We start from the raw sequence: 12,146 nt of genomic DNA on the forward strand, positions 1-12,146 counted from the left end.
TTCTCAATCGTTTTCACTACTTAGTTAATTTTTGCACCTTCTGCAGGAACGAAAAAAAATGGATAGCAAAATCTAGAAAAGTTAATAATTTTCTGAAACATAAAATGCATTTAAAATTTATATATCTAGTTCCTGCCATCCCTTAAAACTGTTGCAGGTGTATAGGTTAGTCTGTACTCAGAGTAAAATTTGGGGTGTAAATACGGCCATTTTAGCCAAAAGGTTATGATGAACCTTAAAGTGTTAGATTAAAAAAAAAAAAAAACAGTGGCAGATCCAGAGGGGGGGTTCCGGGGGTGCGCACCCCCCCTTTATTTTTGCCGATCAATGCATTTGTATCGGGACATATGTTTTGCACCCCCCCTTTGCCCTGGGTTAGCACCACCCCTTTCGAAAATTCCTGCATCCTCCCCTGAAAAATACGATGGATACTGACAATTAATACCTAAATAATTTTTTTTCTTCTCATAGAACCAAAACCCCCTACCCACATTGAAGTTAAATGGTCAGTTGACTGGATCCAGAAATATTCATAAAAGAATGGGGGGAATAGGAGGAAAGGGAGAGGGTCACATGGCACTCTGACTACTCTCACTAAGTTAGAAGTGGCTGGCCATAGTCATGCTTCTTCAGTTATCCTCTATTTAATAAACATTTTTATTCCACAATAGCCTAATTTAGACTGTGGCGGATCCAGGGGTGGGGGTGGGGGGTGTTCCAGGGGTTGGAACCCCCCTTTTTTTTGGACAATCAATTAATTTGAATTTGGACATGTGGTTGGAACCAATCTAAGTAACATTTCTTGCTTCAGAATTAAACCAGAAAATCTTTTTTAATACTTCATTTGTACTAAATGGGGTCAGGGGTATAAATTCCCTTTTAGCTCACCTGGCCAAAAGGGCCAAGTGAGCTTTTCCCATCACTTGGCCTTTTCGGCGTCCCGCGTTTCCAGCGTCGTTAACTTTTACAAAAATCTTCTCCTCTGCAACTACTGGGCCAAATTTAATTAAACTTGGCCACAATCATCATTGGGGTATCTAGTTTAAAAAAAGTGTCCGGTGATCTGCAAAATAACCAAGATGGCCACCATGGCTAGAAATAGAACAATAGGGAAAAATGTATATTTTGGCTTATAACTCTGAAACAAAAGCATTTAGAGCAAATCTGACATGGGGGTAAAATTGTTTATTAGGTTAAGATCTATCTGCCCTGAAACGAAAGCATTTAGAGCAAATCTGACATGGGGGTAAAATTGTTTATTAGGTTAAGATCTATCTGCCCTGAAATTTTCAGATGAATCAGACAATGCCAGGGTTGTTTGGTTGCTGGCCCTGAATTGGTAATTTTAAGGAAATTTTGTTCCGTTTTCGGTTATTATCTTGAAAACTATTATAGATAGAGATAAACTGTAAACACCAATTATGTTCCACAAAGTAAGATCTACAAATAAGTCACATGATCAAAATGGTCAGTTGACCACTTAAGGAGTCATTGCCCTTAATAGTAATTTTTTACCAATTTTTCATAAATTTTTGTTATCTTTTACAAAAATCTTCTCCTCTGAAACTACTGGACCAAATTTAACGAAACTTAGCCAAAATCATTATTTGGGTATCTTGTTTAAAAATTGTGTGCGGTGACCCGGCCAACCAACCAAAATGGCCGCCATGGCTAAAAATAAGATATGGGGGTAAAATGAAGATTTTGGCTTATAACTCTGAAACTAAAGCATTTAAAGCAAATCTTTCAACGGGATTAACTTGTTTATCTAGTAAATATCTATCTGCCCTGAAATTTTCAGATGAATTGGACAACTGGTTGGTTGGTTGCTGCCCCCAAATTGGTAATTTTTAAAGAAATTTAGCCGTTTTTATACAACGGCAAAATTTGAAAAATTTTCGTCGTATATTGCTATCACGTTGGCGTAGTCGTCTGCGTCGTCGTCGTCAGCAGCGTCGGCGTTGTCGTCGTCGTCGTTGTCTGAATACTTTTAGTTTTTGCACTCTAACTTTAGTAAAAGTGAATAGAAATCTATGGAATTTTAACACAAGGTTTATGACCACAAAAGGAAGGTTGGTATTGATTTTGGGAGTTTTGTACTCAACATTTTAGGAATTAGGGGCCAAAAAGGGCCCAAATAAGCATTTTCTTGGTTTTTCGCACTATAACTTTAGTTTAAGGTAATAGAAATCTATGAAATTTTGACACAAGGTTTATGACCACAAAAGAAAGGTTGGGATTGATTTTGGGAGTTTTGGTTTTAACAGTTTAGGAATTAGGGGCCAAAAAGAGCCCAAATAAGCATTATTCTTGGTTTTCGCACAATAACGTTAGTTTAAGTGAATAGAAATCAATGAAATTTAAACACAATGTTCATGACCACAAAAGGAAGGTTGGTATTTATTTTGGGAGTTGAGGTCCCAACAGTTTAGGAATTAGGGGCCAAAAAGGGACCCAAAAAAGCATTTTTCGTGGTTTTCGCACCATAACGTTAATATAAGTAAATAGAAATCTATGAAATTTAAACACAAGGTTTATGACCATAAAAGGAAGGTTGGTATTGATTTTTTTTAGTTTTGGTCCCAACAGTTTAGGAATAAGGGGCCCAAAGGGTCCAAAATTAAACTTTGTTTGATTTCATCAAAATTGAATAATTGGGATTCTTTGATATGCCGAATCTAACTGTGTATGTAGATTCTTAACTTTTGGTCCCGTTTTCAAATTGGTCTACATTAAAGTCCAAAGGGTCCAAAATTAAACTTACTTTGATTTTGACAAAAAATGAATCGGTTGGGTTCTTTGATATGCTGAATCTAAAAATGTACTTAGATTCTTGATTATTGGCCCAGTTTTCAAGTTGGTCCAAATCGGGGTCCAAAATTAAACTTTGTTTGATTTCATCAAAAATTGAATAAATGGGGTTCTTTGATATGCCAGATCTAACTGTGTATGTAGATTCTTCATTTTTGGTCTTGTTTTCAAATTGGTCTACATTAAAGTCCAAAGGGTCCAAAATTAAACTTAGTTTGATTTTAACAAAAATTGAAATCTTGAGGTTCTTTGATATGCTGAATCCAAACATGTACTTAGATTTTTGATTATGGGCCCAGTTTTCAAGTTGGTCCAAATCAGGATCTAAAATTATAATATTAAGTATTGTGCAATAGCAAGTCTTTTCAATTGCACAGTATTGCACAATGGCAAGAAATATCTAATTACACAATATTGTGAAATAGCAATTTTTTTTTTAATTAGAGTTATCTTTCTTTGTCCAGAATAGTAAGCAAGAAATATCTAATAGCACAATATTGTGCAATTGCAAGAATTTTTTTTAATTGGAGTTATCTTTCTTTGTCCAGAATCAACTTAAATCTTTGTTATATACAATATACAATGTATATTCACTTTTTACTACCAACTGATAAATTAAAATAATCTTTACCATTCAGTGATAACAAGCAGTTTTTTTACATCTTAATATTTTATGATGTATTTAAATGAGTAGTTATTGTTGCAAACTCCATTAGAAATTTTAATTGAGATTAGTTTTGGAATAAGGGAAAGGGGGATGTGATTAAAAAAATTGGGTTCAATTTTCTAATTTGAAATTTCATAAATAAAAAGAAAATTTCTTCAAACATTTTTTTGAGAGGATTAATATTCAACAGCATAGTGAATTGCTGTAAGAGAAAACCAAAATTTTAAGTTCATTAGAACACATTCATTTTGTGTCAGAAACCTATGCTGTGTCAACTATTTAATCACAATCCAAATTTAGAGCTGAATCCAGCTTGAATGTTGTGTCCATACTTGCACCAACCATTCAGGGTTCAACCTCTGCGGTCGTATAAAGCTACGCCCTGCGGAGCAACTGGTTGGTCCTGTTTTCATATTGGTCTACATTAAAGTCCAAAGGGTCCAAAATTAAACTTAGTTTGATTTTAACAAAAATTGAAATCTTGGGGTTCTTTGATATGCAGAATCCAAACATGTACTTAGATTTTTGATTTAATATGGGCCCAGTTTTCAAGTTGGTCCAAATCAGGATCTAAAATTATTATATTAAGTATTGTGCAATAGCAAGTCTTTTCAATTGCACAGTATTGCGCAATGGCAAGAAATATCTAATTGCACAATATTGTGAAATAGCAAATTTTTTTTTTAATTAGAGTTATCTTTCATTGTCCAGAATAGTAAGCAAGAAATATCTAATAGCACAATATTGTGCAATAGCAAGAATTTTTTTAATTGGAGTTATCTTTCTTTGTCCAGAATCAACTTAAATCTTTGTTATATATAATATACAATGTATATTCACTTTTTACTACCAACTGATAAATTAAAATAATCTTTACCATTCAGTGATACCAAGCAGTTTTTTTACATCTTAATATTTTATGATGGATTTAAATGAGTAGTTATTGTTGCAAACTCCATTAGAAATTTTAATTGAGATTAGTTTTGGAATAAGGGAAAGGGGGATGTGATTAAAAAAAATGGGTTCAATTTTTCTCATTCGAAATTTCATAAATAAAAAGAAAATTTCTTCAAACACTTTTTTTGAGAGGATTAATATTCAACAGCAAAGTGAATTGCTCAAAGGCAAAACAAAATTTTTAAGTTCATTAGAACACATTCATTCTGTGTCAGAAACCTATGCTGTGTCAACTATTTAATAACAATCCAAATTTAGAGCTGAATCCAGCTTGAATGTTGTGTCCATACTTGCCCCAACCGTTCAGGGTTCAACCTCTGCGGTCGTGTAAAGCTACGCCCTGCGGAGCATCTGGTTGATTATAATCTTGAATACTATTAAAGATAGAGATAAATTGTATACAGCAATATATTGTTCAGCAAAATAAGATCTACAAATAAGTCAACATTATCAAAATGGTCAGTTGACCCCTTAATGAGTTATTGCCCTTTATAGTCATTTTTTAACAATTTTCATTAATTTGGTAAATTTTGGTAAGTTTTTACAAAGTGTTTTCCTCTGTAACTAAAGGGCCAAGTTCATTACAGATAGAGAAAATTGTATGTAACAAAATGATCAGTAAAGTATGATCTACAAACACATCACCATCACCAAAACACAATTTTTTTATGAATCCATCTGTTTCCTTTGTTTAATATACACATAAACCAAGGTGAGCGACACAGGCTCTTGAGAGCCTCTAGTTAAGCTCATCGTTCTGAAGGAGGAACGGTGTGTGTTATAGAAATTTCTTTGCATCCATCTACCATCATCGTCGTCGTCATTGTCCGTCTGGCATGTCTGGTGTAAACTATTTCAAACATCTTCTCCTCTGAAACTACTGAACCAATTCCAACCCAACTTCAGCTGAATGATCCTTAGGGTATCTAGAATAAAGTTTGTGTTTTATTTTCTGTTTCGTCAAAAACCATGGCTGCCATGGCTAAGAATAGAACATAGAGGTATATCTCAAAAACCAAAGCAGTTAGCGCAAATCTAACATTGGGTCATAGTGTTCAGCAAAATAAGATCTACAAATAAGTTCCTATGACCAAAATTGTCAATTGACCCCTGAAAGGCTGAAAAAGTTATTGCCCTTGATTAGGACAATTTTACACAATTTGTTTATCATGTTTTTCTAACTTTAGAAAATCTTCTCCTCAAAAACTACTGAACCAATTCCAACCAAATTCAAGCTGAATGATCCTTAGGGTATCTAGAATAAAGTTTGTGTTTTTATTTTCTGTTTCTTCAAAAAACATGGCCGCTTTGGGTAAAAATAGAACATAGGAATCTGATGTACAGTAGTTGTCGTTTGTTTATGTAATATATACGTGTTACTCGTTTCTCTTTTTGTTTATATAGATTAGACCGTTGGTTTTCCCGTTTGAATGGTTTTACACTAGTAATTTTGGGGCCCTTTATAGCTTGTTGTTCGGTGTGAGCCAAGGCTCCGTGTTGAAGGCCATACTTTAACCTATAATGGTTTAATTTTTAAATTGTTATTTGGATGGAGAGTTGTCTCATTGGCACTCACACCACATCTTCCTATATCTATAGGGGTAAAATGCAGTTTTTGGCTTATATCTCATATAGACCAAAGCATTTAGAGCAAATCTGACATTGGATAAAAGTGTTTAGAAGGTAAAGTTCTATCAACCCTGAATTTTTCAGATGAATCTAACAACCCATAGTTAGGTTGCTGCCACTAAATTGGTAATTTTAAGGAAATTGTGCAGTTTGGGGTTTAGAAGAAAGTATTACAAAAAAATGCATTTTCAAACACTCATTAATATTCATTAAACCAAAAAACACAAACTACGATGAAATTGGACACTTAAACTCTTAAAATGAAAGATGCCAAAAAAAAACAAGGTGAGCGATTCAGGCTCTTGAGAGGCTTTTTTATTTTTTTTTAATATATGATACCAATTTTTTTTTCTATAAATGAACTTTATCATAGTTAAAAAAAAAGAATGCACACGATTTTGTTAAAAGTACTTTTTTTCTGTTGAACTAATACATTTAATAGGAGAAATAAAGGTAATATTGAAATAAACTAGAGGCTCTTAAGAGCCTGTGTCTCTCACCTTGATATATGTGCATATTAAACAAATTATACAGAGTTATTCATGACAAAATTGTGTTTTGGTGATGGCTATGTATTTGTGGATCTTACTCTACTGAACGTTCTTGCTACTTACAAAATTCTCTATCTATAATTAACTTGGCCCTTTAGTTACATAGAGAAAATATTGTTTAAAAATTTACAAAAATTTACCAAATTAATGAAAATTGTTCAAAATTGACTATAAAGGGCAGTAACTCCTTAAGGGGATCATCTGACCATTTTGGTCGTGTTGACTTATTTGTAGATCTTACTATGCCAAATATTATTGCTGTGATAATAACCAAAAATGGCAATTTTTTTTTTAAATTTACCAATTGAGGGGCAGCAACCTAACAACCAATTTTCCAATTCATCTGAAACTTTCCGGGCTGATAGATATTGACTTAATAAACAATTTTACCTATTGTCAGTTTTGCTCTGAATGCTTTGGTTTCAGAGTATAAGCCAAAATCTATATTTTACCCCTTAGGCCCTATGACCTATTTTTAGCCATGGCGGCCACCTTAGTTGGTTGGCCAGGTCACTGCACACATTTTTAACCGGATTTTTGTGACAAAAATGTTGGTTATTGATTTGGGGATGTACGGTGGGCGGCCCGGCGGTTGGGTGGCTGGGCATGCGGGCGGCAATTAAATGTTGTCTGTGCATTAATTTATGAACCTTTCAACCAAAGCTTTTAAAATTTTAATATGTTGTTACTGACAACTAAATGAAGGTCAAGTTCAATAATGGCGATTTTGACTTTTACCGTTCAGGAGTTATGGTTCTTGAAAGATTGAAATGGTGTTTCCAGTCGTGGCCGTGCATTTACGCATGAACTATTCCAAAATTTTAATATGTTGTTACTGATGACAAAATGGAGGTCAAATTTGATATTGACGATTTACACTTTCACCATTCATCAGTAATGGTTCTTGTGATATTACCAGGACACAAATAAATGTTAATAAATCCGGTTTGCTGTCTTTGTGACAGCCTCTTGTTTAAAATAGATACCCTAATAATGATTTTCTGTTAAGTTTGATTCAGCGGAGAAGTTATTTGTAGAAGATTACAAAAAATTACATTTAAAAAAAAATTACTATAAAGGGCAATAACTCCTTAAGGGGTCAACTGACCATTTTGGTCATGTTGTCTTATTTGTAGATCTTACTTTGCTAATCATTATTGCTGATTACAGTTTATCTCTATCTATAATAATATTGAAGATAATAACCAATAACGGCAAAATTTCCTTAAAATTACCAATTCAGGGGCAGCAACCCAACAACTGGTTGTCTGATTCATTTGAAAATTTCAGGGCAGATAGACACAGAACAAGGTGAGCGACACAGGCTCTTTAGAGCCTCTAGTTTAAACTAGATACCCCAATGATGATTGTGGCCAAGTTTGGTAAATTTGGCCCAGTAGTTTCAGAGGAGAAGATTTTTGGCCAGGTGAGCTAAAAAAGAACTAAATTACAAAAATAGCTTTAAATTGTCTATTGTTTGGTACAGCTTGCTTAAAAAAAATAATAAAAAATATAGGTCACAGATGAGTTTAAAAAGATATTTCAATTATAATGCAAAAAAGAAAATTTTTGCACCAAAGGGAGATAATTTGGAGCTTTTTCAATGACACAAACATTTTAAAAGTCATCTTGGGCCAAAACCATTTTATTTTTGTTGTTAATTGATTTTACTATATCATAAAGTAACAACTATTATGTAATAATTAAAATGTTTAAATATTGTTTTTGTACCTTTAAGCCTCCTTATAAAGAGCTTCTTTATTGTATTTACAGCTGGACAGCGGAACGTGCCATAAATTACATGCTGAACTTCACAGCATATGGACAAAGTGATATAACTAATGAAGTAAATAGATACATTACATGGCCCGGCCAGGCATGTGCATATAAAATTGGAGAACTGAAGATAAGGGAACTTCGAGCTAAATCAGAAAAGGAACTAGGTATGTTTTGAGTGTTAACAAAATGTAAATTGTGTATAATTATAATTGTTTAAAAATAAGAAGGTGTGGTATGATTGCAAATGAAACAACATTCCACCAGAGACCAACTGACCTAGAATTTAACAACAGTGGGTCACAGTGAACAGCCTTCATTGGTGATCAGCAAAACCCTCTCTACCTAGTATTAAGTTATAAAAGACATTTCACTTCTATCACTTTCAAGAGTCCTGTACAAGTTCTTTAAATTCTTGTGATTTATTAAGCATAATTATTTTTTACCCTTATTACTTAAATTGCAAATTGTCCATTTATAAAAAATATTTTTCTTTTAACGAGTATTGATTTTTTGTTAATTTGTCCTAAATATGCATGAAATATTTGCCACTGGACATTAAGCAACCAACAATCAATCAATCATTTTGACATGAGTATAAGAATGCTCCTCTGAACAATTTAAGAAGTAACTTCTCAATAGTAAATAGACAATAATTTCCTGGTTTAAAAGTCTTTTCACTTTGTGTTTAATGGTCTGGGATATAATATATTATCAATACATACATGTATACTATTCACAGTAGATGCAATGTTAGTTTATTGAATTGACTACCATTGCCATTGATATTAAGAAGAACTGGATAATGAGATTTTATTTATATCCTTTTATTCATTTTTTATGGAAAACATTGATTTTGTGTTAGTAGAATTAGTTTGAGAAGTGATATTTTGTTGAGCATGTTGAGAATATGCTTAGTAGTAGATGAATGAAAATGAACTGCTTGCAACTATTTCAGTATTTGTCCATTATCAGTATTTTATTAAGTGCTTGCATCATTTAAAGTTTATACTTTACCACATTCTCAAATATTTAAATGTTTTATATATTATATAAATGCTAAGTCACTTGCTTCAGCTCACATATATTAATTGTTGTACATTTGTTGTACATTGAGGTAGTTCAAAAACAATTTTATTGCAGCAGGGATATTATTGGAAACTTGTAGTTTGATATAGATTATGTGCAAAGTGATTTGATTGCAGGAGATCTGTTCAAAATTGATGAATTCCACCTGGTTGTTCTACAAAACGGAGCCATGCCATTGTCAACCCTGGAGACCGTTGTTGATTCCTGGATAGATCAAGTCAAAAACACTCAGGGCACAACAGGTATAATATATGCTTGTGAAAATATATTCAGGCCTACTTTATTTAAATCTAGAACAAACATTACCATTATCTTTAACATTTTAGCAAGATATTTTATATTCATTACATATTATATGCTGCAAACCATCCCTTTAATAGCATAATCATGATAATTTTATTTACGCTTAAATAGTGTAATGCTTTTTATGCCCCATTTATTGGCATTATGTTTTCTGGTCTGTGCGTCCGTTTGTTTGCCCGTCTGTCCCGCTTCAGGTTAAAGTTTTTGGTCGAGGTAGTTTTTGATGAAGTTGAAGTCCAATCAACTTGAAACTTAGTAAACATGTTCCCTTTGATATGATCTTTTTAATTTTAATGCCAAATTAGAGATTTTATCCTATTTTCAAGGTCCACTGAACATAGAAAATGATAGTGTGGATGGGGCATCTGTGTACTTGGGACACATTCTTCTTTATACTGATGCATGCCATGCTATATAACTAGATCTCTATAATTATATTTAGAAACATCGGAAGATAAGTTTAATGAATTACAGACCAGTTTCAGTGAATGGTTGCTAGCAGAAAATCCTGAATTTGCTACAATAATTAACGATCGTAGATATGATGACAGACTCGATGACTACTCAATCGAGTTATTTGACAGATGGAAGGTAACAATGAATCCTTATATGTAATTTGTTAAACATGTTTCATGTGTCTGATCTTGTAAGATGGTAGCACAACTACAATTCTTGTCAGAGGTTTCATCAGATTTTATTAGCATTGCATGGACCAGTTCAAAAATGATTTTTGTCATGCCTTCGACTTTAGTCGAAAAAGCCAGACTAAGCGATCCTACTTTCTGTCGTCGGCGGCGTCGTCGGCGGCGTCCACAAATATTCACTCTGTGGTTAAAGTTTTTGAAATTTTAATAACTTTCTTAAACTATACTGGATTTCTACCAAACTTGGACAGAAGCTTGTTTATGATCATAAGATAGTATCCAGAAGTAAATTTCGAAAAAATAATATTCCATTTTTTCCGTATTTTACTTATAAATGGACTTAGTTTTTTCTGCGGGGAAACATTACATTCACTCTGTGGTTAAAGTTTTAACTTTTTAGAATTTTAATAACTTTCTTAAACTATCCTGGGTTTGTACAAAACTTGGACAGAAGCTTGCTTATGATCATAAGATAGTATCCAGAAGTAAATTTTGTGAAAAAATAAATCCATTTTTTCCGTATTTACTTTTAAATGGACTTAGTTTTTCTGCGGGGAAACATTACATTCACTCTGTGGTTATAAAGTTTACTTTCTTAAACTATCCTGGGTTTGTACCAAACTTGGACAGTAGCTTATTTATGATCATAAGATAGTATCCAGAAGTAAATTTGGACTTAGATTTTCTTCCAGTTAACATTGCATACAGTCTGCAGTTACAGTTTTCAAAACATTTATTAGATTCATTAACTATCCTAGATTTTTACCAAACTTGGACAGAAGCTTCTTACAATCAAAAGATAGTATCATGAGGAATATTTTTATTGATTGTTTTCCTCATTTTTGTTGAGCCTGTGATTTACAGCAATAGTAGGCGAGACACTGGGTTCCGCGGAACCCTTACAAATTTTTTTAAAGAATTATGCCCCTTAGAAATAGTTATTTTATGTGTAAAATTGCATTGTTTAGTATTTTCATGATTACACTTTTTGACAGATTTTTTTCCAATTTATATCAGCAATGTCTAAAAACTGTATTATTTACTTTTGTCTTTTCCAATCATCTTTTAAAACAAAAAAAAGGGAAGGCTTAGCTTATCCTGAGTGTAACTTCATTTCTTTAATTCAAACTAAAAGAAAGCTGATAAAGGGGTATGCAGTTGATACCACATAATGTGACATTAAAATTGGTGTATGTTCCAATATATCATGCAAAAATAAAAAAAGAATGAATTCCATCTTGATGATTTGTCCTCATGTATTTACATAGAACCAAGTTGATTGGTATCTAGACCAGTTATCAAAGATCCAAAGAGATACATTGACTGCCAAGTTGAAGGTAGACTATGATATATTCAAAGATTTCCTGCAGACCTACCATGATGGATATGAATGGAGAATGTAAGTATATATAAATCATTCAGTATATGACAATTTATGTAGCCATAGTTCTAGGAGGTTTTTGACAACAACATTGCTTAAGATTACAGTTTTAGATAAAGAGTCCACCACTGCATGCAACAAGTGTCTTACAATATTTTTTCATTCAAGACAGTTTGATTTTAATATTCCAACCTGCAGCTTGCTGTGCTTGCTGAGCTTTTTGAATATTTGAAATTTCACTGTTGAGAGTGTAGAAATATTGTATTACATATTATGATGGTGGAATCTGTTTCACAAATGATTTTTATTCTTTCTTTTCAAAAAATTGCAGAAATTAG

General features: G+C 32.8%; 1 protein-coding gene across 1 annotated transcript in view; it reads left to right on the forward strand.

Moving 5' to 3' along the window:
- LOC134711754 (uncharacterized) overlaps nucleotides 1-12,146 on the forward strand; it is a 75,361-nt gene that overhangs the window by 43,747 nt on the left and 19,468 nt on the right. Inside the window, exons 34-37 of the mRNA XM_063572611.1 lie at nucleotides 8,389-8,558; nucleotides 9,597-9,722; nucleotides 10,226-10,374; nucleotides 11,696-11,826. Of these exons, the coding sequence (XP_063428681.1) occupies nucleotides 8,389-8,558; nucleotides 9,597-9,722; nucleotides 10,226-10,374; nucleotides 11,696-11,826 (576 nt within the window). The remainder of the gene's footprint in view (nucleotides 1-8,388; nucleotides 8,559-9,596; nucleotides 9,723-10,225; nucleotides 10,375-11,695; nucleotides 11,827-12,146) is intronic.

This window comes from Mytilus trossulus, chromosome 3 (genome assembly GCF_036588685.1).
Source record: "Mytilus trossulus isolate FHL-02 chromosome 3, PNRI_Mtr1.1.1.hap1, whole genome shotgun sequence".
In the NCBI taxonomy this organism is placed as follows: domain Eukaryota; kingdom Metazoa; phylum Mollusca; class Bivalvia; order Mytilida; family Mytilidae; genus Mytilus; species Mytilus trossulus.